The sequence below is a fragment of the Corvus moneduloides genome, chromosome 10, assembly GCF_009650955.1.
Source record: "Corvus moneduloides isolate bCorMon1 chromosome 10, bCorMon1.pri, whole genome shotgun sequence".
NCBI classification, from domain to species: Eukaryota; Metazoa; Chordata; class Aves; order Passeriformes; family Corvidae; genus Corvus; species Corvus moneduloides.
Window position 1 is genome coordinate 2,982,274 of NC_045485.1, and position 25,869 is coordinate 3,008,142.

The following is a 25,869-nucleotide window of genomic DNA, read 5'->3' on the forward strand; positions in this document are numbered from 1 at the left end:
ACCAATAATTAACCAGGGATCATTAATTTTCCCTGAGGCTGCGGAAGATCCGAGCACGAGGACGCAGCACCTGGGAATGTTTTAGGCGTCCTTTCCCCTTCCCTTTGCTTCTCCCGGTTTGGGGCTGCAGTTTTGAGTGTCCCAGGTGCCACCAGAGCCACTCTCCCATGGCAGCATTCCCAGGGCTGGAGGGGTGGGAGGGAAGAGCCCAGCTCTGGGGCTCATGGAGTGGGGTTCCCTCATTGTGGCACCCAGCAGCACCCCAGGCCCTGCCCCCCCACAGGCCATCCCAGCCCCATCTGGCGCCTTTCCCCACTGGATCTTCCATCGTTTCAGCTTTGCCAGGGATGTGCAGGGAGGGAGGCAGAGGTGGCTTCATGATGGCAACACTTCCCAGGTCCCTGGGTGAAGCCACTTCTGGCAGTGCCAATGACCCTCCCCCACCCCAAATTCCCCCCCATCCAGCCCTTCCGTCCCCGGCAGCAGGGAGGAACTGCCAGCCGTGACCAGCGCACGGGACCCCAAAGAAGGCAACGGAGAGCAGGCTCAGGCTCTGGTTAGCTGGATATATTTCTCTTTGTTCTCGGTGTCTCGGGTTGGTTTTCACAGAACACTTTGCAGTAGAGGAAAACACGGATTCGCAGCCCAGGGCAGCGGCGCTGGCACTGGCACCTCAGCTCCTCTCCCTGCTCTTGCCCGTCGGCTTTCACCGCTTCCATCCGGCATTTTGATTTCCTTAAACCCTTTTTTTTGTGTGTGTGTTTGGCTTTTTTTATTTTTTCCCTTTTTTTTTTTTTTTTTTTTTTTTTGCTTTTTAACCATTTTTCAAGCTTTCTCCAAAGGAACAGCCACTGGCTCTTTGCTTGCAGGAGACTACGGAAGAGCTCTGGGACACGGGGGATGGTTTCCTTCTTCCACCTCGCAGCTGACTTGGTCGAGATCATTTTTCCAACTCGTTTTTTTTTTTATTACAAAAATAAAAAAATGCTCCAACTATCAGTTTTACAAGGCGTACAAAAATCTCTAAAAGGGCAACACAAGCACAAGGTGCTGAGGTACGAAAACCTGAGGTAGTTTTTTGTGTGTGTGTGTGTGTCAGGGGCAGTTATTTGGGTTATTTTTCATTTGAAGCCAATTTTGCTGGTTGGGTTTTCCAGCCCTGGGCTGACAACATCTTGGAAATCCATTTTTTTCACCCATTTCCCCCTCCTCTCCCTTCAACAGGGATCTTTCCCCAAAGATCCCAGCCCAAAGCGGGCAGGGCTGGTGCTGCCCATCATTTTCCAGAGCTGGGCAGTGATGGAGAGAGGACAGACAGACAGAAAGGGGGGACAGAACGGATGCAAACCCCACTTTTGGAGTCCAAAGCAAAGAGGAAAGGGGGTGTGAAAGAGAGGAACAATTCCTACAAGAGGAATCTTCTTGGCTCCTACAGGCCCTGCTCTTCTCAAAGCCCTTCAGAAATCGCTTTTTAACAGTTTTTTAATATTTTTTTTTCCCTGCTGGCGATCCGACAGCTCTGCTCTACGGTGCATTAGAGAACCAATGGACCAGCTCCTGCCATTCAACCTCTAGAAAAGCCTGCTTTTACTAAAAACAAACAGCCCCCTCCCCCAAAAATTTTTTAAAAAGTGAGTTAAAAAATAAAATCTTACAAAACTTAAAAATCGGCGTTAGTTTCGTTATCGATATATTAATTCTAAATTAACGAGCGCCTTGCGCCGTGGCCCCCAAGGCTGGGCGAGCTCCTCCTGGGTGGAAGGGGCAGGGTTGGGGGAGAATTCCGAAATAAAAACCACCTCTCTCTGCCTGTGTTAGTCCAACTGACGGGGGAGCAGCGGGGCGGCGATGGAGTAAGGCGGAAGCTGCGGGATGGAGAGAGCCCCCCGTGCCCCGGTTCTGCACAGCCTGGCTGCAGGAGGGCTCGGGGGTCTTTGGTTTGTCCCCTGACCCGCTGGGGTCCGGCGCTGGCGGGGGGTTACATTCGTCGGGCAGTGCTGGCGGGAGCCTCACTTGCTGTGCTGCGAGGCCGCGGCTCCCTGAGCGTGTTTGTGCTCCTGCTGCTTCACCTGCTGCACGATTTCCCTGATCTTGCGCTGGGCAGTCTGAGCAAGGCAAGAAACGGGGGTTGGGGAGGCCACCAGAGGCTGGGCTCCCTCCCCACACCACCAGCCACACCAGAGCCGAGCCCAGCCCAAGCAGTGTCAGCCCCCTGCAACAGCATCACAACCCTCCAGCTTTTAACCCCAGGGCAAGCACAGAAGTGATTCTGTGAGAAATGATGATGTGCTAAAGCAAAGGCTTGACTTGTTCTTCCATCACTCAAGAGCCTCGATTTTGGGGTGTCACCACCCTCCTGCAATCAGAAACCCAGCCTGGTACATGCACCCAGCTGGGATGCAGGAGCCAATTCCCACCCTGCATCCCAGGCACAGATTTTGGCTAAATCGAGCCTATCTTTGAATGCAGGCAAAAACCCCTTCAGTGCATCCTGGGTGCACAGAAACCACTCAGAGCCACTCGGGGAACGCTGTGCTTGGCAGCTCTCCTTAAACTGGGGATGTTGGGAGAGCCATGGCCAAACCTTACCTGACTGGCAAAGAAATGCCCAATGATTTTGACGACGACCTCCTCATTCTCGTCCGGGGTTTGGTCTCGCGGCACAATGACTTCTGCGCTCGTTAAGTTCTGCAGTTCGTTCACCTGGAGCAAACGACAGAGATCCAGGTTTTGCTGCGGAAGAGCCAAAATCCTCCACTGCTGGTGCCACCCCAGCTCTGAGCCAGCACGCGGCACCAGGCTGCTGTGGCTCACACCCTCTCCCCCTTGGGATGGTTGCCATCCCAAGCCATCCCCCAGGACATGGGGCTGGGACCGAGACATCACTGATATCACGGAGCACTGGGACAGAGGTGATGGGAGAGGAGGTCCAGCTCTGCATTCCCAGGGCAGGTGGGAGCCCCCACACCCCCACCTACCGTCTTGCCACCTTTGCCGATGACGCGGCCGGCGGCGAAGGAAGGCACCTTGATGTGGGCTTCGAGCTTCACTTCTTCTTTCGGGTTAAAGAAGTTTTCCTCTTTCAGCTTCCCAAATATTCGTCCCTGGGCCTGGAGAGAGGACAAAAGGGACATAAAGGTGGTGGGCAGTGTCCTGGAGGTGGCCTGCTGGGCCCTTCACTCCCACAGGCAATGATGTGCCAATGTCTGGCAGCACCAGAACCGTGGTCCTCAAGCTGAGAAGCCCCCCCTGGCACAGTGGGGACCAAAGGGATGCTCTCACCTTGCCCCTGCCCATGTCCCCAAGCCAGCCCCCACCCCGTGGCCACCGCACCTTGAACTGAGCCTCAGGTGGCCCCGTGATGATCACCATGCGCTCGCTGGCGTCTGGACCTTCTGCCGGGGCGATCTGCGGAGGGATGAGGAAGGATTGTGAGTGTGACCCTTCCTCGGGCAAGACCTTCCCTGTGTGGGATGTGCCCCCATGTAGGGACACCTCCCATGCAGAGACACGCCCCTGCCCAAGCAGCGGTGACAATCAGGATGCTGCAGGACTGGGTTTCTACTAATTTGGGGAGCAAAACCATTCACCAAGGGCTCCCTTCTCTGTCCTCAGCAGTGGGAAGGGGAAACTGAGGCACAAAGCCCTGGCCCAGCCCTGCAGTCCTGCTCACCTTGATGGAGGCACCAGCAAACCGTGCCAGCTGCTTGATGTGCTGCCCCTTCTTCCCGATGATGGCCCCCACTGCCTGTGTTGGGATGAACAAGTTCACGACCTCCTGCTCTGGCAGCTGGAAAGGGCACGGAAGAGCCAGAGGGTCAGGGGAACAGCTGGATCAGGGGGTCGCTTCCCTCTGCCAGCATTCCAGGTTTGAAGAGGTGGTGGGCAGGGTTGGGTTGGGTTTGGTTGGGTTGGGTTAAGTTGGGTTAAGTTGGGTTGGGTTAAGTTGGGTTGGGTTGGGTTTGGTTGGGTTGGGTTAAATTGGGTTGGGTTAAGTTGGGTTGGGTTAAATTGGGTTGGGTTAAGTTGGGTTGGGTTAAATTGGGTTAAGTTGGGTTGGGTCAGGTTGGGTTAAGTTGGGTTTGGTTCGGTTGGGTTGGGTTAAATTGGGTTGGGTTAAGTTGGGTTGGGTTAAGTTGGGTTGGGTTAAGTTGGGTTGGGTTAAGTTGGATTGGGTTGGGTTAAGTTGGGTTGGGTTAAGTTGGGTTGGGTTAAACTGGGTTAAGTTGGGTTTGGTTGGGTTGGGTTAAGTTGGGTTGGGTTAAATTGGGTTGGGTTAAATTGGGTTAAGTTGGGTTTGGTGGGGTTGGGTTAAACTGGGTTAAGTTGGGTTGGGTTGGGTTAAGTTGGGCCGGGTTGTGGTCCTGGCACGCACTCTCTGCTTTTTGCCTGCCCTCCTACAACGTGCCCAAGGAAGACTTCATGGCAGGAGGTGCCAGGGCACTGTTGGGGAAGGGAAACTTACGGGGTGCTGATGGGGGAAGGCGCCGGCTGGGGGGGCTCCGTACAGACCTGACAGATAGGCTGAGGAGCCCTGTGGTGGGAGAGAAAATGAGGGTCAGTGACATCAATGACGTCCTCAAGGTGCCAGCCCCTTCCCAGCCACCCCCACCCTGACATGGGGAGTGTGTCACCAGCATGAGCGACACAAGGACACAGTGACCACCCCTCATCTCCTGAATACCCCCAGGAGACTCCAGGCACATCCAAGGATGAGCTGCAGCCCGGATCCTGCGCCTGTGGCACAGCACGAGGCTGGGATGGGGGTGGGAGCTCCCAGTTAAGCCCAGTCCCTCCCCACTGCGTTTTTTCGGCTGCATACTGCTAATGGTTGTATCAGAAAAAAGGTCCCCTTCTCACCTCACCAGGGGCGCTTGAAAAAGGCCACACAAAGCTTTAGGGTGAAGGACCCCACAGCAAAAAAGGCGCTTCAGGAGACCTGTCCTGCTCCTCTCCATCACACCCATAAATAATTCTTACAGCTGTCTCCCAAAGGCTGTGGATACAGGCACAGCATCCTCCCCTCCACAGGCTGAGAGTGACCAACCAACCCTCCTGGAGCCCCCCAGAGCCAGCACATCCCCCCCACATCCTTCCTGGCACTCACCGTCCTCCTCCGCCCGCTCTGCTGCTGGCATTCCAGGGAAAGAAAACAGCACAGGTAAATTAACCCACAGCTCGGAATAAATTATTTAGGGACTAACGGAGACAGCCCACAGCACCTGGGATGGACCTTCTCCATCAGCACCTTGGCCACCCTGTTCTCCTGGCACGGCACCATCCCTGCCCACTGTCACCTCAGGGGTTGTGAACATCCTTGCCCAGGTTTCAGCACCCCAAGAAGGAGGAGAACCCTCCCCTGTGAGGTGGGGTGAAGGTTGGCTCCCCACGAGCACAGACCCCTGGATGCGAGGGCAGGGATCCACTGATGGCAGTGAATGCACAGGGTGGCTGCTTGTCCCCTGCACGCCCTGTGGCCACACGAGGGGGCTCTGGTGGCCACCAAGACCAGACCCACAGGGCACAACCCACTCCATACCATCACAACCCAGTGGTGGGCTTGGGGTCAGGACTGAAGACCACCTACATGGCTTTTCCATGCTCTCTTCAGAGAGCAGCACCCTTGGGACACAGCCGGTCCTTAAACACTGGTGAAACCCAGCTCAGCACAACACAGGGATGCAGCTGATCTTCAAGCAGGGACAAGCCACCTCCATTCCCTGTCCTCTCCACTTTGCTGCTGTGATGAGCATCCTCCCCAAATGGCTGAGAGTCAGAGCTCCCATGAGGTGGCTCCTACAGCTACGGTGTCCACCCAAACCCAACAGCTCTGGCAGGACACTCCAGACACCAGGAACATCTCACACTTACTGCAAAGGGGTGGTACGGGGTGGCAGCTGCAGCCCCTCGGGCCCCTGGGGTGGACGGGAGCATGGACAGCCCTGTGGAGAAGATGCCCAAAGCGCTGAGGTTCAGTCCTGGGATCAGGTTGGCCTGTTGCTGGGAAAGGAAAGACACGGAGAAAGGTGTGAAAGGTGGAGTCCTGGGCTTCTCAACACAGTGTGGATGTGATGAGCGAGGCCCAACCCTTGTTGTAACACATTGACCTCCACTCTGAGTTCTCATCTGGCCACCTGCAGCGAGAGCAGCCCTGGTGGCAGGGCTGAGCTTACATTGACGGCCACCACGTCGTTCTCGTAGGCCTCGCGCAGCTTCTTCATGATCTCCACCTCGGCGTTGGAGCAGGCCTCCGTGCTGCCCTTCACCGTGATGGTGCGCTCAGGGTTGTAGATGGTCAAATCCTGCAAACTGCCCCATGGGAAAAATCCAGAGACACGGTTACACTCCTTCTTCAAGTCAAGAAAAACCCCAGAAAAACTCAAATCACAGCTGAGGGTTCCCCCCCAAGATCATGTGAGAACCACATGCCCTCTGCCTGCCACCACCATCCACGTGGGATGAGGAACATCCAGCCGGGATGGGGAATGCACATGGGAGGACACAGCTGCTCTGTTTTTTGGCTCCAGCACTGCTTGTACCATGTTGGATGGAATGGGGTGGCCTGGTGTTCGCCAGGATTTCACGGAATCATTTCATCATGGCATCATGGAATGGTTTGGGTTGGAAAGGACGTGAAAGCGCATCCAGTTCCAGCCCCTGCCACGGACAGGGACACCTTCCACTAGCCCAGGAGGCTCCAAACCCTTTCCAACCTGGCCTTGGACACTTCCAGGGATCCACGGGCAGCCACAGCTTCTCTGGGCACCCTGTGCCAGGGCCTCACTACTCTCAAAAGGAAGAACTTCTTCCCAATATCCCATCTAACGCTGCCCTCTGGCAGTGGGAAGCCACTCCCCCTGGTCCTGTGACAAGAACTTACGGGGAGATGGTGATCTTTGTGCCCGTGTCCTGCTCAATCTTCTTGAGGTTGCGGCCCTCCTTGCCAATCAACCTCCCCACCAGGCTGTTGTGTGCCAGGATTTTCAAGGGAATCTCTTCTGCTCTAAAATGGAATTTAAAAAAAAAAAAAAAATCTAAAGGTTCAGCCAGGCAGGAAATAGAAATTTCCAGCCACAGGTACTAAGGATGTGGTGGAAAGAAGGACCACCACCACCATTTCCCACCACGCTTTTGGCTGAGCCAGGAGCACTCACGATTTAGTTTCGTCAGCCTCCTTCTGCATGATATCCAGGATCATGCGGCACGCTTCCGAGCACCCCTCCGGCGTGGCGTGGATGGTGATGGGCTTCTCGGCAGCGCCGGCGTTCTCCTTCCGATGGATGTCAACCCTGCGGCGAAACAACCAGCAGAGAGGAGCCCCTGAGATGGGTCTGGTGTCACACAGAGGGTTTTGAGAGCTCAGGAGCTGAGAAAAACTCATTTCAACACTTGCTCAAGCTTTGGGGTGAACCTGGGTCTCAGGTGCATCTACCATCACCCGGCTCACACAAGCCCAGGCAGTGTTTGGTTTCGGGTGGTTTGGATCAGATTTGGGCCGCGTTCGCCTGTAGGACCCAAGGTCCTGGAAGCTGAGGGGTGTCACAACATCAACCAATGCATCAAGGGGGCAGAACAAATCCTCAACTGGACAAAGCCCTGAGCAACCTGGTCTATCATCTCTGACGCCAGTCCCGCTTGGAGCAGGAGACCGGATTAGAGGCCTCCAGAGGTCCCTTCCGACCTCTGCCTCTCTCTGCACAACACCCGAGGCTGTCCAGCGACCACGTCCTTCGGGACAGAGAGCACTTACCCATGGGCAGCGTCTGTCACGACACGGAGGCACCCGGCAACAACAGCGCTGGTACTCACGCCCTTCCAGGGGAGACCAGAAGGCTCCCGTGCGCACCGGCAGGGACCGTGCTCTACTCCTCTGGTCCTCCCTCAGCTCATGGCGGGAGGAGGCACGGCCTCCAGCTCGCTCCTCACGCTCAACCGTACCTGGCAAAGCCCTGAGAGAGAGGGAGAGAGGAAAGCAGGGTAGGAGACTCCCGCACCTCAACCACGCGCCTTGGACAACAGGGGGAAGAACCTTTCCGTCTTCTCCGCACGAGTCCGTGCGCTCTTCCCACTGGAGGGTGATGCTGTGCGGCCATCCTGCCATCGGCCACCACCTTGGTGTCCCTGTCACTGCTGCAGCCATGGCCAGATCTTCCGAGCAGGTGTGGTAGTGGCAGCTCAGCCACTCCAGAATGCTGCCGGCGCTCAGCTCCGACACGGTGGGTGCCCTCTGGCCATGTCTCCGACGTCCCGTCCCGACTGGGATCATCCAGGGTGCTGCTGCATGTGCCAGGCCAAGGGCTGCAGGGCAGAGTCACCATACAGTGCCACACTGGGACGCTGCGGGGTCCCGGTGGGTTTGCACAGGTCAACTCTTCCAGGAGCTCAAGAACCAGCACGTTGGAACACGGAGGATGGTGGAAGGGGAGCAGCTGGGTGAGCCTTCCCTGAGAAAAGGGCAGAGCCAACCCCACCCGCTCCAAAGGGGCCCCAGAGTGGTTCCATCCAAGCACTGAGCAGGGAGCGAAGACAGAGTGTGATTCCCTTCGTAGGCTCCATCTCTGCAGATCTCCCGTGGCTTCAGTTGGAGCTGTTCAGGCAGGAGACTGGTGCTGAGTGGACCATGCAAAGCGATGATGGAAACACTGGCACCCTCCGGCCACGTCGACAGCCCGTGGTGACCCAGCCGTGTGCTGAGTGACGCCCTCTGAGGTGCTCCCTCAGGTTGGCCTGGAGGATCCGTTCCCAGCAGGTACAGGGACACTTGCTGCCACCCCTTCGCCGGGGGCAGGGTGAACACGTCATGATGGCCACGTGAGGCGATGACAGACCAGGCTGGTGCTCCCAAGGTAGTGGGAATCAATGAGGAATCCCAACAAACCCCATAGATGGGAGCCACGCAGCTCCTTGGACGCATGAGCAGCTGAGGCTGGTGGAGATGAGGACACAGCGGAGCCGTCATGCCAGAGAGGGACCAAGCGCCACGAAAGGCCTGGATGGAGGCACTGAGGTGATGAGGACCTTGGACAAGCCTTAGAGAGGGGCACAAGACAGGTTCCTGGCTGACCAACCCATCCCACGTCTGGATGTGTAGGCACGAGCTCACTCGCCAGAGAGAAGAAGGAAGGAGGCACGTACCCCCCCAGAGAGCTGGAGAAGAGAGAGCTCTGGACCTCCCAGCACATCCCAGTGCCACTGCTGAACTGCTCCATTCCAACAGGAGGATGGAGAAGGGACCTTCAGCACCCTCACCCCATCACCAGGTGCTGCCGGGAGGGATGACCAGGGATGGGGGGACAAGGTTTGCCTATGGTGCAGCAGGAAAAGCCTCCAAGAGACCTCACGGGGTGCTGGGAACGCGTCAGGGAATGGCTGCCACGAGGCACAGCCCTCTCCAGGTGGACAATACAGTGTGCCTGTAGGGTTATCGCAGTCCCATGGCTGCTGGGTAGCCATGATCCTCTCCTCATGGAGTTCCAAGGGCTGTGGAAGGTCACCTGGTGGGCTGGGGTCTTGGTCTGGGCTTCTTCAAGAAGAAGATGGCTCAGCCTGGGGACAGTTTTGCTCCGCGGGGCTCAGAAGCATCTCTGGGATTTCTCTGTGTGGAACTAGGGATGAAATCCAACGTGACCAGAGGAATCCAGAACCCAGTGTTGCTCTGGCGAGGAGCAGGGGCCAGGCAACAGGATGTCACCCTTGGATCATCACACCGGTGGATGAGGGTGGCCCGGGCAGGGATGGAGTGTGAGATAACACCCAAGCTGAAGGACAGGGGCTCCTGTGGCTGCCTGGGACGGATTCTTGAGGTCCCCTTCGCCCAAACCTGAGCAGAGGTAGTGCCCCACTATGTGTAGGGCAGGGGAGAGCACTGAGCATGGCCTTCCTCCACGGCACTGGGTCTTCGTCCACAAGGAGGGACAATTCAGTGGCAGAAACTGCTCCAAGCAACAGCGTTTGGCTTCGTGGTTGGGAGAAACCGGCACCTTCCCACCTTCCTTGCCAGGCTTAGGGCTTGGAAAGGGCAAATTCCAGTCTTGGGTGGTGAGGATGCAGCTACACCTGCTGCTCATCTCCCACCAGGACTCACCTGGAGAAGAAGAGCTTGCGGCCAACCAGGATCTGCTCATGGCTACCAGGTGGCCACGCCCTGGGGCAAGCTGGGCTCCAAGAGCTCCTCTCCCTACTCCTCTGCCCCCTTTCCGTACAAATCTCTTCCTGCCAACCCAGTGCCAGGGTTTGGCCCATCTTTCTACCTCCAGCCACACTACTACCAAAGATTTGCCTCTAAAATCTCCTCTGAGAACTAGGATGCTCTGGGACAGGAGTCCTACATCCCATGGGATCACCAGGTTCAGGATGATGAGCACAGGAGAAGACAGCTTTGGGTTAAACACAAACACACCTGGGCAGGAACAAACCATGCAGGAAAACCATGCAGAGAATGAGCAGTGAGATCAGGAGAACAGCAACATGAGAAACATGGAAAACTTTGGCACGACAATCCCACTTTTTGGTTTTTTTCCTTTTTTTAGTTCAAAAATAAACACGTTAATAGCTGAAAAAGGCTTCAAACAGTTACAAAAGCCATCCTTCTCGTGGCAGGGCTCCCACAGCATCCCTCTCCCCTCAACAGCTCTAGCCCATATGGGATGCTGCAGGATGAGCAAATCCCAAGGACAAAGACCACTGCACCAAGGATTCCCCTTTAGGATTTTATCCCCAAACTTGCCATTTCTCCCTAAAGCCTCACCCCCAGCTGTTCTCATGAGGCTTTAGGAACTCATCCCAGGCCTTTTCCAGTGTGCATCCCCCTCTTGCCGCACCCAGGCCACCCTGGCCAGCAGGAATGGTTTAGGACCTGAGCTCTGCCACCACCCCCTGAAGGCTGCACCCCAAGAAATCAGCAGTGGCTGGCACTCCAAAGCCCCCAGTGCAGGGAGAACCCGAGCTGGGACCTACAGCACCCTACAGAAGGAAACAAAACCATTGGAAGTACTTACTTGGACTGGGTTTGCTTAGTAAGGTTCTTTATGGTCAAGCCCTCCTTTCCTATGATCGCACCAACAAACTGCGTGGGCACCAGCATCCGCAGTGGGAAATCGAGCTGTTTGGGCTGCGAGGAGCCCCCCGGGGAGGAGCCCCGCTCCCTGGAAGAGTGGCCCCCGCGGCGGGATCGCTGAGGGGGCGGAGGGGAGCTCACCTCTTCATCCGGGATGTAGGAAATCTTGAAGGAATAGTTCTCAAACTGGTGGTCGCTCAGCTTCTCTATTGCTCTGCAAGGCAGGGAGATGCGGGCGGTGGTGAGGGGGCTCCTGGGGATGGTGTCCTCTCCAGTACCCCCACCACACGTAGAAAATGGGCCCTTCCCAACCTGTGTCTTCCTCCCTCCCCAGTCTGGAGAAGGTGGCCATGGGAAGCCAGAGCCCCACACGTTTCCCATGAGGAGCAAGCCCCATAACCTGGCGGGACATCGTCCCCTTCCACATGGGTCATGCCAAAGCTGGCACATGACTTCTCCTGCCAGCAGAGGTGGGACAGCAGCTCAGGGACCTGCCCCTGCACCAGGGCAAAGTCCTTGCCAGAAGCTACCACACAGCATGGGAATGGTCTCACAGGTTTTTTGGACATGGAAAAGGTGACAAGGGCAGCTCCGAGCCACCACCGCTGCTCCAGGGAGAAGGATGCAGCACGTGGTGCCCCCTCTGTTGGGAACCCCAACTCCCTTCCTGGCTGGATGAGGCTGGGAGGGAGCACTGGGACTCCTCACTCCCCAAGCCCCTGCTCAGCAGCGATGTCCGGCCACGCCGGTGCCAGCTTCAGCTTTCCCACATCCCACTTTGGCTACTGACAGATCACAAGCAGCTCCTTGCCAAGCCTGAACCCCACATCCTCTGAGGACTTCTGCAGCTTCATCATCCCTTTCCTGAGTTCAAAAAGGCCTCTTATCCCAAAGCATTGAGCACTGCTGTGTTGGGGAAACTCTTAGTGTTCCTTTATTGCCACACATGCCAAGACCATGGTGGGATTTTTGGGGCTGTCCTGTGCAGGACCAGATTTGGACTCAGTGATCATTGTGGGTCCCTTCCAGCTCAGGGGACTCCATGATTCTAAGACACTCATGTCATGTTTATCTGTGGTCCACAGCACATCCAGCCGAGGCTGGACGCACAAGAAGGACTCTCCTCTGCCCTCCTGGACCAGCAGATCACTGTCCCCATCTCTGTCCTCACTTACCCAATGCCATGATGGGTCAACTCAGATGGGAAGCTGGTGGAATGTCCATCAACAAATGGACTCACAAAAGCTCTCCGGGGCCTGGGATCTACTCTTGATCATATCAAAAACACCCTGGCCGCTAATAATAATAATAAGCTCAATATTTGCTCCTAGGGCTGGTCTCCAGCACAGGGCTGACGTCTCTACAAGCCTGGAATAAAACCTTTTGCTTGGAATGACCCTTCCCCTCCTGAAATAACCCCTGATTTGTATTACCCCATCTCCCATGCCAGGGGAGAAGGCAGAAGACAGCCCAGTGGTGGGACAGCTTAGAGAAGCCTGGAAAATAGCTGGGATTCCTTGGGAAAGCTGGCGTGGTGTGAAATTACGGGCAAAGCCAAACAAACCCCACTCACACTTTTGCCTCTTCCTTCGTGGCGTAGGTCACGTTGACAACGGCAGTTTCTGTGTCTGTGTTCACTGCGGGGAGCAAGAGAAGGAAGAGTTGGAGCAGGGATGGGAGAGGTGTCACGGCTGCTCCCGGCACGCTCCGGAGAGGGCTACAGCTGGGATGGGGGGAGGGAGATGCCTGTCCCATGGCACGCCTGGGCACTGCAGGACTGGGCTGGATCCAAGCAGGATGCAAGGCTGGACATCCCTGACCCACCAGTGGATCCCAAGCTACACTCAGCTCATTTTTGCTTGCAGGGATAACAGTTTTTTCCATTTTTCAGGGACCAGGAGCATTCCCAGGGATGAAGGATGGGTGGCCCAAGACATCGCACCACTGGACAGGTAGCCCCACCTCCACCAGCAGGGTTTGTGTTCAAAGGGAAACCCATTTCAGACCAGTGCTACTGGGATAATCAGGTTTCATCCCAGTGAGCTTCCTGTAGCCTGGGCAGAGCTGGGGAGCAGCGCTGGGAATTTTGCAGGGATGAGGACCACGCTGGACCATCTTACCTTGCTCTACGTTCTCCACCGTGCCGTACTGAGCCAAGAGGCCATCCAGCACCTGAGGACAGAGCAGCAAACCGGGCAGGTGAGGCCCCAGGCAGGCAGGGCAAGAGCCCACTCCACCCACAAACACCATCCAGCACCACCCAACCACTCCAGTGCCTCCACCCACCTGCATCCCATCATCCCAAAGCTGGCCCACCGCTCAAAGCTGGCCCACAGCTCTGCTACCCACAAGCAGGCAGGAGCTGGAGCCCAGTTCATGCTCCCTCCTGAGGTTACTGGGAAGTTACAGGGTGGCCCATGTGCAGACCACGTGCTCCAGCAGCACAGCTCACGCTGCCCGAGGCGGAGATGAACGGGACGTTTCTGGGATCGGCCACTGCTTACCTCCCACTGTAGGTGGGGGGGGATGTTTCGGATCTGGATCTTCCTGCTCCTGCAAAGACAAAGCCCTGGGTTAGGGTCTGCAGGCACCTCAGGGCGGAGGGAAAAGCCTCTCTGGGAATCAGACAGCAGCTGTTGACAGCTTTCCAAAGCATCCCACTTTCCCACGCCGAGCCAGGGCAGCTCATCCCCAGGGAAAGTCATTTCTCCCAGCTTTGCCCTGGTCACCACAGGCGCTGAAGCTCTCTGGAACGCTCCCTCCTCATGCTGGCTGTCAGGTTTCCAAGGAAACCTCCTGAAAGGAGCCTCTGCAGAGTCATGACCACACCAGGATGCGTGGACAGCCCTGCCCACGCTGCTCGGGGCTGGGAACGGGACCCCCAGCCCCACCATGGCCTGCCCTGATCTACCTTGAGGGGAGCTCTCCAAAAGTACATCCAGCTGAGGCCCACCACTTCCCAGCAACATGGGGCTGCTTTCCTTGGGGAAACCCAAATAAATATCCTTGGAGGCCCCAGCTTGGAGATGGCCAACACACCCAAGCTTGTCCAGTGGCACTTCCAAACTCACATGACAGCCTGGCCATGGCTCACTCCCAGCCTGGTTGTGGTGCCATTCCCAACCTGGACATGGTTTCATTCCCAGTGTCGCCATGCTTGCATTCCCAAACTGTGGTTGCCTTCCCAACCTGGCCATGGCTTCATGCCCCACCTGGCTGTGGCTGCACAGGAAGCACTGCCAAGGGCAGCAGCCCCCAAACATCCCCCCAGCCTGGCTGTGAGATGTGCTTGGGCAGTGAGAGCTCCGTCCATGCAGGATCTAGCCAAGCCATGAGCTCATCCACGAGCCACCCAGATCAGCATTCCCAAGCCTGCCTGGAGCCAGTCAGCTCCAAGCACAGCACTGTCCTATGTTCTCACCTAGCCCAGCTCCAACGCTCTGAGCAGAGCACAGCTGGACCACCCCTCCCAGCACCAGGGATGGCTTTCCTGACCAAGTTTCCCCATGCCCACACACAGAGCCAGGTTTCAGGAGCTGATCAGCAGCTGGAAGCTGGTTTTGTGAAGCTTTCCTTTTCCCTGGGATGAGTTCAAGGAGGATGCTTGGAAGGACAGGTCCCACCAGCCTGGGAGTTCCACGGGAACGCAGAAGCAGTCCCAGCTGATGGCCACCAACATCCAGGAGCCTTGGGCCAAATCCCGCAGGACAAGGAGGCAGGAGGAGGTGGAAGAAGACATCGACAACCTGATCCCACCAACAATCTTCAGCTGCTGGGAAACAAGACCTTCCAGCTCTGGTCCTTGCTCTCACAACTCATGCTCTCACAAACCCTGAGCCCCTGCCAACAATTTTGGCAGATAAAGAGTTCCTCAGGTAGTTTGGGGCCAGACACTGGGGCCAGCGAGGAAAAGGCAGGGAAAAGGATGGTTTTTGAAATCTGGTTTGTGAGGGCAAGACAAACCCCACAGCTCATCCCATGAGAAGGACCATGGGCAAGCAGGTGAGACCACCAGGGAGCCTGGTATCTCCTGGGGCTGCTCAGCCAGGGATGGTCAGTGGGACAACAAACCCTGCGCTGGGATCCAGCTGAGCAGGCGTGCTCAGGAAAAGGCTCCTGTCCCCAGCTGCCACCAGGGATTTCCCAGCTGGGAATCCCAGAATCCCTGTGAGGGAAGGAGCAGGGTTTGTCCTACCCCACCCCCAGCCATGACCACCCACGGCAGGAAGGAGGAGCCGGCCCAAGGGAGACCCTGGCAGTGGTGAGCCTGCTCTGTCCACCAACAGCCTGAGCCCTTCTCCTGCCCCTGTCACCCGTCCGTGGCCGACGCTGTTCCCAGTACAAACATTCCACAGGGACCACTCCAGAAAATGGGATATGTTTCATTTTTAAAACGCACCAGCATTTCCCAGAGGGGCTATTTTAAGATGCCCAGGTCCTGCCTGGATACTCAGCTCCCAGGAGACCGCTCCTGCCAGCTCCAAGAGACACATCCCACTCCTGGGATGATGGGTGCCACACAGTGAGGCCGGAGTGCCTGAACAAATCCCTGCGAGTCAAACCACCAGAGAGAGCCAGACACGCTGCCCAGTCGCTCCCACCACCTCCCAGACCCAAACCAACCTTCATCCCAAGGTGCCACTGCTCACCTCCAAGCCAAAGCATCCCTGCAGCCATCCTCCTCTCCCAGTGTGGGAACCATCGGGATGCCCCAGGCTGGGCCACGGAGGAGGCGCTCTCCTTTTGGGGTTCATTTGGCTCAGCCCACCTGTCACCAAAGCCCAGGAGCCCAGGGGACACATGGCATTTGGAAAGGGCACATCCAAAAGGAACCAGCACAACGGCTGGACACGGTCCCTTTGCCACTCCTGGAAAAGCCCTGCCTGGAATTGGATTGCTCCAGGGCCATAATTTCCCTACTCCTCTGCCAAGGCAGATGCCAGGGGAGATATCACAGCAGCCCTGGTCTCCCAAGGTGCTGCCTCACCCCTCCTGGCCCACCTCCCAGAACACCCAAACAGAAGGATCACAAGCGAGGTGCCACATAACCCCACTTCCCAATGGGACACTGCGGCATATTCCCACTTCCAGCGTCCGTCCAAACTGGTGCAGGGCATCTAAAGACACCCGAAGGGCACTCAAGCTTCAGCTCCCACGGGCAGCATTCCCAGCAGCTCAGCATCACCACTCAGCATTTAAAATAAGGTTATTATTCCTATTGGGTGTGTTTATGGCTCTTGGAATCGCACACCTGGTGGAAGCAGTGCTGGACCACGCACAGCCATCACTGATGGAGTCAGGCATGTACATCCAGAGCCAGGACGGATGGATGTGCTATTCCCAGGGCTGGGGAATGGGCCATTCTTCACCAACACCACTCCCGGGGGCAACTTTGAGGCAGAAAACCCCTTTATTTTGATTTTTATTCTGATTCTGACTCTAGTTTCATTTTCCCCGCTCTCCCAAACCCCAGGGATTGACTCCAGGGCACGCACAAAACACCGGCACAGGAGCTCATGAGGGCACAGCAGCCACGTTTCACCCACCCTGTTTTGCAGCAGACTGGTGGGGATTTAAAAAATAAAAGAAATCCTAATAACCAGCTGGGAGAAAAACACTCAAGTGTGTGATGCAACTGGCTCTGCTGTAGCGAGTGCCCTCGGATAACCCAGAGAGTTGCATCCCTCTGGCTCTTCCCTACCTCCACACACCCACCTCGCTGCCTCACCAGCTTCAAGGGCTAAAGAAACCAGGTTCACCTGCTTTTTTCCCCTTCTAAATTGATCCCAAAGTGGTCCTGCTCACCAGCAGCTCGAGGAGGAAGCATCTCTTCCACCCCAGAGCTGGGGTTTGGGTACCGGGAGCTGCCGGCAGCACAGGGAGGATCAAGCAGTGAGTGAGGAGGTAAAGTGGGCTCATGAAATAATCCAGGACGGAGCTGTGTGTCATTTCAGGCATCCATTAGAGCAGAATCACAGGGCTGACATCACAATCCTGCAGGGAAAGGGGATGGAAAAGCCCCCAGCCATCCACGCCTGCCAGCACCCCCGCTGCCACGTGCCTGCTACCTGCGCTTGCTGAAACCAGGCAGTAAAACAGAAAAGCCTTAAAACTTAGGGTTTATTCCCCAGAATCAGGAGGATTGAGGGGGTTTTGGCACATCCCCCCACTTTTTCCAGCCTGGCTTCCTACCCTCCTGTAGCTTCCAGGGAAACAGTAGGTGACAACCCTCTTGAAATCCAGGGACACAGAAGGACGAGAAGGAAAACAACACGAAGGTGTGAAATGCCAGCAGCTCCCTGCCCAACATCCACAATGGATCCCTGGATCTTCCCTGCTGGCCCCACAGATCACCCAACCACCCCTTAGTCAAGGGGAAGCTCCAGAGGGGCTTTGTCTCCCACAAGAATTTGGGAACCAGAAGCAAGCTGGCTTAAATATCAGCCCTGAAATATAATTTAAAAACCTCAAAAAAATAATATAGCAATATAATACTATACAGTAATACCAAACAATAATAAAGAAAAATAATATATAATGGTATATAATTAATATAATGGAATACAAAGGATGGCTTCACCACTCTCTGCCCTAAAAAACATGGATTTTTTTCCTACTCAAGCTTTGTAATATCTTACTATAATAAAGCTTAAGGGATTTTATCACCTTCCACCTCGGATCAGCACTGAGGGCAGAGAAAACACTCTCTGCCACCTCCTGTTTTCCATAAAAATCAGTTTTCAAGAGAACTAGGGAAAAAAGCAAAGGGAAAACATGCTGAAAACCCAGTGGGGGCTCTGCCTGCTTTATGAAATGTTTGTCCCAGGCAAGGAAACATCTACAAAAAAATGATTCCCATCATCAGGCAGGGACCAAACTCTGTCCCAGCTGAATTTTCCAGACCCAGCAGCTCGGAGCCCGAGCCAGCCACAGTCCCCTGACCGGGCAGGGAAGGAAGTGGCTGTTGGATTTGTGATTGCTCATTATTATATCTATTTTCTGGGTCTCCTGGCGTTGTCCTGGAGGAGTTTTGCTGTCACCCAAGCCCACCCAGCAGCAGATCCTGCGGAGCAGCAGCTCTGTGAGCGCTGGATGAGCATTAAAGAGCTGCCCCAGTTTCCACCAGTTGCCAGGAGCGTGGAGGCTGCTGCTGCTCCAGTTCCCCTCCCAGCCTGGGGGCTTTGCCGTGACGCTCTTAAGGAATTAAAATCCCTCGTTGGTAAAGCCCCCCCGGCCTCGTCCTGCCGAGGCACCGGAGCGCTCCAGCCCCCGGAGCTGCGATGGATCAACAATAGGGACGGACGGGAATCGGGAATCGCGGCCCATCTGTCACCGCCCCGGCAGATGAAGGGGGGAAAACAAAAGAGGGAAGAGGAGTGGGGAAAGAAGGTGGTAAAAAAAAGGAGGGGGGGAAAAAAAGGAGAGGGGAAAAAAGGAGGGGAAAACATAAATGGGAGGGGTGGGGGGAAAGAAAGGAGGGGGGAAGAAAGAAGGGGAAAGAAAAAAGAAAGAAGGGGGAAAAGAAGGAAAGGGGAAAAAAGAAGGGAAAAAAGAAGATGGGAAAGGTGGGGGTAAAGGGGGAAGGGAGGGAAAAAGAAGGGGGAAAGAAGGGGGGGAAAGGGGGGGAAAGGGAAAAGAAAAAAGGGGGAAAAAAGAAGGAAAGGGGAAAAAAGAAAGGAAAAAAGAAGACAGGAAAGGTGGGGGGGAAAGGGGAAGGGAGGGAAAAAGAAGGGGGAAAAGAAGGGGGGGGGAAAGGGGGAAAAGGGAAAAGAAAAAAGGGGGGGAAAAAGGAAAGGGGAAAAAAGAAGGGAAAAAAGAAGAGGGGAAAGGTGGGGGGAAAGGGAGAAGGGGGGAAAAAGAAGGGGGAAAAGAAGAGATGGGGAATAAAGGAGGGAAAAGAAAAAAGGGAAAAAAAGAAGGAAAGGGGAAAAAAGATAAGGGAAAAAGAAGAAGGAAAGGAAGGAGGGGGAAAGGGGGAAAGGAGGGAAAACGAAGGGGGGAAAGAAGAGGGGAAAAGAAAAGGGGAAAAAAGGGGAAAAGAAAGGGGAGAAAGAAGACGGGGAGAAAAAAAGGAAAGAAAAGGGGAGGAAGAAAGGGGAAGAAAAGAATGGGGAAAAAGAAGAAAAAAGGTGGAAAAGAAGGGGGGAAAGAATGGGAGGAAAAAGAAGGGGGCAAAAGAAAGCAGGGAAAGGAAATTGAGGAAAAGAAATGGGGGGAAAGAAAGGACAGAAAATTCATGGAAGCAAAGACCCAAGTGGAAAGGAAACTAAAGAAAACCAAAACTCAAACACCACCAACTCCCAGTTCACCCACACCTGCAAACAGATAATAAAATAAAATAGAATAAAATAGAATAAAATAGAATAAAATAAAATAAAATAAAATAAAATAAAATAAAATAAAAACGAGCACCAGCGTCACCCCTCGCCAGAGCCAGCGCTGGAGTCTGGGAAAGGATCAACTCCAAGGGGATTCTCTTGGCCAGCTCCATTGGGAACATCCCAGACCTCTGGGACACTGGGCACACATCCAGTGGGCAGCAGGAGGGGGGTTTCCCATCCTGGATGTGACCAGCATTGCCCTGGCAACTTCATATGTATGTCTATATATAAATATATTTATATATAAAACGTCTCTTTTTTGTATAGAAATATGTCTTATAAAATGTTATATAGGAGTATTTTGTGCGTTTTATGTAATCGAATATATTTTTATAAATGTTTCATATCAACTTACATAAATATAGAATCATAGAATAGTTTGGGTTGGAAGGGACCTTTAGAGCTCATCTGGTCCATATATCTCATATAAAAAGATGTATTAGGAGTATATTTTAATGCATATAAATATATATATAAAGTAGCTTTTATATACTGTTTTTATACAGGTAATATCTTTTATTTGTATCTACATAAAAGCTACCAAATACTTGAAACACACCACCATACATTATTAATTTGTATCAATTTGTAAGATGCTAAAAGTTTCAAAATCTCTCTCTTTAAGGATACAGGACTAGGACTCAGAGCAGCCCCACTTTTAGCACCCCAAATTCAATATTCTGCTCCCCGTGTGCATTTCCAGACACACCTGGGGAGGTTCCAGGGGCTTTTCCTGCCAAAGCAACTGGTGTGCACGGGAACTCCTCTCTCCTAATTAAGCATCTCACTAACGACAGGCAATTATTGATAAGGAAAGCAAAGATGGGGTGCCCAGAGGAAGAACAAAGGGCCTGGATGTTTATCCCCAGCCTTAACATCACCAGCATTTATGGGTTGAAAAACACAGGGAAATAAGTAAATAATCAATAAAGCAAAACCACGAAGAAATGAGAATTGAGTTGATGCTCAAAAGAGAATTATTTAAGGGTAATTCTTTTTGAAACGGGAGGAAATGCCATAAAATGACCCCCAGCAAAGCCCCTCGGGCAGGCACTGGCACCACTCCCCCTCCTGCCACCTTCCTCTGGGGCAAAACCACCCGAGTTTGACACACAATGAGATATTTCTAGATAATCATTTCACATCACAGTGATTTCCAGGCTCCTCTCCCTGCTCTTCCCATCTCCCACGTGCTTTCCTTTCACATTTCTGACAATGACGGCAGAAACAGAAATTAAAAGGCACCTTCCTAACCAGAACCCCCAAAACGGGACTGGTTTGAGGACAATAACTGGAGATCTGCTACTTTTCAAACTCCTCATTTTTATCCAATTCTTGTATAACAGTCAGCACTGGGGTAGCCGAGTTTTACTTCTCATTTTTCACAACCAATCCTGATTTTTTTTTTTAAATGCTCTTTCTTTTTATCTATCTCTGTATGTTCTTTCTTTTCTTTCTTTTCCATTAACACGATTTTTAACGATTGTAGGGATATACAACCAATCTTTAAGGGGGAAGATGCTGCTGCTTCCCCCACGGCCACGCTCCAAGAACAAAATACTTGTGGAGTGGGACTGCTTCAAGCAAATAAAAGTATTCCCTGCTCCTGCTGAGTTTAAAATCAATTTAAAAAAAACTTAAAAATAGAAAATGTTGATTAAAAAGTAAAGTGGTTTTTTTTTTTCTTTAATTCCCCGAGGCACAATCCAACATATACAAGGGGAAAAAAACAACTGTGAGGCTGTTGGATCCCTCCTGCAGGAGCCCAGATCATCGGGATGGCAGCAGAAGAGCTGGTTTTAAACTCGTGGGAGGTGAATGGATGGACTGGGCAGGATTCAGGCTCCTTCCCACCGCTGTCACATCTAATTCCTGCCTTCGGAGAAACAGAAACATCCCCTCTGCCAGCACCTCCCCTCGAGGAATTCCCTTCCCTCCTTCCCGTGGCCAGATGTCCCAGGGGTTTTCCAGCCCGCTCCTTATCCAAATGTATTTATAGGTATATAAATATATTGATAACCCAGATCTGTGCTAGATTTTAATATAAAAATTAAGCATTCCAGGTGAAGTCGGGCACGGAGGGAAGCACTGGGCATCGGCACCTCCTCACATCCCCGTGACGCAGGAATGCCCAGGGGTGAGAGCCAACGCAGCTCGGGTTCCCCAACCCCAATAACCCCCAAATTCATTTCAGTCACAGGGAGATTTTTACCATTTCACTCTCTGAAATCCCAGCGTCTCTCCAGGACTCAACCACGAACATAAAAATTGGATTTTCTACAAATTTAAAGGAGGGGGGGGATATAAACACAACCACGTGAGTCTCCGTTCCCTGCCGAAAATCACATTACAAAAATAAAATCTATAATCTACTGAGTCAGGGCACAGCCCCCCAGACTGGGGATATTAATATAAAGCAGGGTAGATTTCTTGAGCTGGGCATAAAAAGATATCAGCTTAAATTAGATCTCGATAATCGGAAGAAACTTGGGAATAGAAAACTTGGAGCCAGCTGAACACAGAGCGATGTAAAATAAATCAGTATTTATTTCTGGGCTGGTTAAATGGCTTTTTTTCTAATTATAAAACTTGGGAGGAAAAGCAGGAGCACCCAAGCCCCGTCGGGAGAATTTAAAGATGAATTCCTTGTTTACATCCCCTGCTACATGGTAAAGGTCGAGCCCTGGCTCTGTACTACGGCCCCAAACTCCCAATTTCTGGCTCCATCCCTCTTCCAAAGTCCCCGGCAGCCCAACCCGAGGCTGCTGAAGAGGTTTAGCTTCGAAATGTCACACCTGGGTATTTCTGGGCAGCTCGTTTGGATGGATTTTTGAAGGTAAGGGAGTGTGCGATCCCTGCCGAAGACGAAATCCCACTCCGGCACACGTGATGCCGGGCACGAGCCATTCCCCCCCCGTAAGCCTCAATTACACAACAGCATTTCCAACCCCCCCGTCATTTCCAAATTAATACCCCAGCAGCAATCCCGGGCCAAATCCGTAGCCCACCTCCCAGCCCAGGCCAAGCCTCCGCGCCAAGCGGCCCCGAATTACCCGCCCGGAGCAGACGATGGGGTTATTTATTTTTGTTTTCCCCTCTTTTATCCCGACACATGACGGGGGGGGGGGAATAAACCTCGGGATGAGGCTACGCCACACGGTCGCGGGGTTTGTTTTCCCTGTGGAACGCGTGTGCCCATCAGGCCGGCCTCGGGCACCTGATGGAAATGAGAGGGCGCGCTCGCCGCGATGCATTAAGTGGAAAATGCTTCGGGGTTGGGGGTTCTCCGGCTGGATAAAAGGGGGGATGAGGTGTTTGGAGAGGGGAAATTGATGAATTACCGACTAAAAATAACATCCCTAAGGGTGCGGGTGGCTGCGCTGCTGGGAAAAACCTCCGTCCACGCCGCGGAAAGTGAGGGGAAAGGGGGTTTTTTTTCGTGTTTTCCTGCTAAATAAGCGGCTGTTTAACCCGGGAGCGGTGGGCACCGTGGGGTGGGGAGGCATCACGGGGGTGCCCGCCCGTGGGAACGCGGCCGTGGGCCGGCAGCTCCTTCCCCCCCTCCCCCCCGCGCTGCGCTCCGGAGCGAAAGTAAAACCGACGGGGCTCCCCCGCCCCCCCCATCCCCCGCATCCCCGCTCCCGGAGCGCCCGGCGCGCCCCCCGTCCCGCTGCGATGGACACAGGGATCGGGGGGCAGTCTGGGGGTGACGGCGCGGGGTTACCTGAGCTTTTTGGGCACGGAATAATCCACTTCCATCACTTTGCCGTGCAGCTCCACTTTCCCTGCGGAGACAGCGGGGCGCTCAGCATCCCCCCGGGATGGGGCAGGGCAGCATCCCCCCGACAAATCCCGGCCCACCTGATCCCACCCCATGGGATCCCATCGTATCCCACGCCCCCGGCACCCCCGGGCTGTCCCCGCGCCCCCCGCCCCCCCCCCGGGCCCCCGGTCCCCCCCGCTCGGCGCCCCCGGGGAGTTGGGGTTGGGCACCTCGTAATCGGGTCCCCGGGGGGCGGCGGGGGGCGGCGGGACGGCGGGCCGGGGGGCGCCGCGCCCCGGGGGCTCCCAATAAAATCGGAGAAAAAAATCAGCGAAAAATAGAGGCGAGGTTGGGAAGAGCCGGGGCGGGAGGAGGGAGGGAAGGAGGGAGAGGAGGGAGGGAAGGGGGGACTGGGGGATGCCCGGGGAGGGGGCGTCGGGGGGGGAGGGGATGAGGGGGTCGCGGTGGGGATGCGGGGGGCGCGGGGGGGGGGTCGCTCACCCGAGAGGGTCTCGATGGCCCGGATGGCCCAGTTTTGGTCCGGGTAGTCCACGAAGGCGTAGCCGGACTTGAGGAGGACCTGGCCGGGCAGGGGCAGCTGCCGCTCCCCGAAGAGCTGCCGGAGGTCCTGGGCGGTGGCGGCGGGGCTGAGGTTGCCGATGTACAGCTGGTTCATCCTCCGGCGCCTCATCGGGAGCCCCCCGGGCTCCTCCCCGGGAGCCCCCCCGGCTCCTCCCCTCCCGGGAGCGGGACGAACGCGGGCTCGGGAGGGTCCCGCTCTGCGCCACCGGCCCCGGCCCGGCGGAGCCTCCGACAGCAGCGGGCGGAGCCCGGCCCGGCCCGGCCCCGGGGCCGCCCCGCGGGGGGGCAGGTGGAGCCGCCAGACCCCCGTGGGGACGGGATGGGCCGGGGGGCACCGGCCCTGTGCCCCCCGCCCTTCTGTACGGGAACCCACCGCAGCCCAGCGCCCCCGCCCCGCCGCACCCAGCACCCCGATCCCTCTGTCCTGGAACCCCCCGCACCCAGCACCCCGATCCCTTCCCCGCCTCGGCACCCACCGCACCCAGCACTTCCAACCGCTCTGCCCTGGAGCGCACTGAACCCCGGTACCCCCATTTCCCCGCACCCCGTCATCACCCCCGAGCCCTCTGGCCTGCAGCCCACCGTAGCCCATCACCCCCAACCCCTCCCTCTGTCCTGAACCCACCACCCCCCCATCATTCCAACCTCTTTGCCCTGGAAACCACCACAGCCCAGCACCCCCAAACCCTACTCTGCCCTGGAACCCACTGCACCCATCACCCCTGATCCCATTACCACGACCCCAGCCATCCCCAAACTCTGCCCCAGAATCCACCACAGGAATTCAGGAATTCCTTCAGGGAGAGGAAAACCGTTCCGCTCAGGAACCAAAGTAAAGAAATACTTAAGAAATAATTGTTTCTACCTATATATTTATTTACGTAATTATTTAATTAATACCATTAAAACGAAGAAATAAATAAACATGATAAATAATATAAATAATACATGTTTTACAATGCTTTTTTTGGAAAACAAGAGTGCACAAACCCTTCCCAACCCAGATCCAGCCAGCCATCACTGCGTGTGATCCCATTGTCAGAAGGGCTCCAGGAGAAGCCAAGCCGGTGCTGGACACTCCGGCCACGAGCTGTGCACGGTCTCAGCCCGCTGGTAGAAGGCTCCTGCAGCCTCTGGGGCTCTGCTGAAGGGTGTCCTCAGGTCACCAGGAGCTGGTGTCACCACCTGCCTGCAGGTTAAGTGACATTTTTCTCTCTCCTTTTGAGAATAAAAGCCTAATCCTCACAGAAGCGCATCCAGGATACGACTGGAGACTGAAATAAGCTGCAGAATAATCCTGGCTGGTTGGGCAACAAGTGGAACAGAGCGTTGTGTCCAGGGCCAGGCGTCCCTTCCTGTGCTTGGGGGGGTGAAGGGCAGTAATCTGAATTCCCCAGATTTTAAGGCAATTAAGGACACTTCAACCACCGCTCCCCCTGCTGCTCCATCCCACTGCCAGTCTTCCCTGGCATACGGAGATGGATGGAGTAGGAATAGCGGTGACGGGTGCTCGATGCCATGCCTACAGCAAAAATAGATGTGGTTGGGTTGCGATGATGCAAAGCCAGAAGAATCCTTCTCCTCCAATTTCTCCGGCTTTGCTTTCAGCATGGCTCCTGCCCGGCTGTCATTTGTCACCAGTGCTCACAACTCCTCCATCCCCAGCACATTTTTTGGGGTGATTTTAGGCTGAAACGGGTTGATAAAGTTGTTTTTAAAGATCTTCCCCTTGTTCAGGTCATTCCTGCCTCCTCAGGGATGAGCTATCAACAGGAATGGGGCAGGGAGCTGCTGGTTCATTGTGTGAGGTCGCTGCAACTGGGAAGGAGTGGGAGAAACACGAGATTTTGGGATTAATTAGTGCCCATGGGATGCAATACTCATTTACTGCTCCTCAATCCAGTCTTCTGACAGAGCTGGATGTAATAGAGGAGTCTCCTGCAGTTACCTGCATGAGCTCATCCCTCCTGCCCCTGATTTTTGGCTTTGCAGAAAGTGCTCAACAAACTTCTGCAGAAGCTTTCCCAGCCCTACAGAGCTGATACTGTTTCCCAGTTTTGGTGGATCTGTCTTGGTCCAGATGTGAT

The 25,869-nt window shown here is 54.8% G+C and overlaps 1 protein-coding gene across 3 annotated transcripts; it reads right to left on the bottom strand.

Moving 5' to 3' along the window:
- Window positions 1-551: 551 nt before the first annotated feature.
- On the bottom strand, window positions 552-24,022 carry IGF2BP2 (insulin like growth factor 2 mRNA binding protein 2). Of its 3 annotated transcripts, XM_032119392.1 has the most exons (18): window positions 23,702-24,022; window positions 23,162-23,222; window positions 13,561-13,609; window positions 13,177-13,228; window positions 12,630-12,693; window positions 11,198-11,270; window positions 10,998-11,065; window positions 7,155-7,289; window positions 6,881-7,003; window positions 6,174-6,309; window positions 5,872-6,000; window positions 5,108-5,131; window positions 4,466-4,534; window positions 3,674-3,790; window positions 3,334-3,408; window positions 2,979-3,110; window positions 2,590-2,703; window positions 552-2,105 (listed from the first exon to the last, which is right to left on the bottom strand). In XM_032119392.1, the coding sequence occupies exons 1-18, from the start codon at window positions 23,889-23,891 to the stop codon at window positions 2,010-2,012; spliced, it is 1,707 nt and encodes a 568-aa protein (XP_031975283.1). In that variant the 5' UTR covers window positions 23,892-24,022; the 3' UTR covers window positions 552-2,009. The 3 variants fall into 3 exon arrangements, with proteins under 3 accessions (XP_031975283.1, XP_031975282.1, XP_031975281.1); XM_032119391.1 differs by having other exon boundaries at window positions 5,108-5,128; window positions 10,998-11,270; XM_032119390.1 differs by having other exon boundaries at window positions 10,998-11,270.
- Between the last annotated feature and the right edge of the window lie 1,847 nt (window positions 24,023-25,869).

Coding starts and splice junctions, on each gene's coding strand:
- IGF2BP2 (XM_032119390.1), bottom strand. CDS start 23,891: ATGAGGCGCCGGAGGATGAACCAGCTGTACATCGGCAACCTCAGCCCC. Junction 13,610..23,161: donor TCCGTGCCCAAAAAGCTCAG/GTAACCCCGCGC, acceptor TTGTCTTTGCAG/GAGCAGGAAGATCCAGATCC. Junction 7,004..7,154: donor GAGGCTGACGAAACTAAATC/GTGAGTGCTCCT, acceptor ATTCCATTTTAG/AGCAGAAGAGATTCCCTTGA.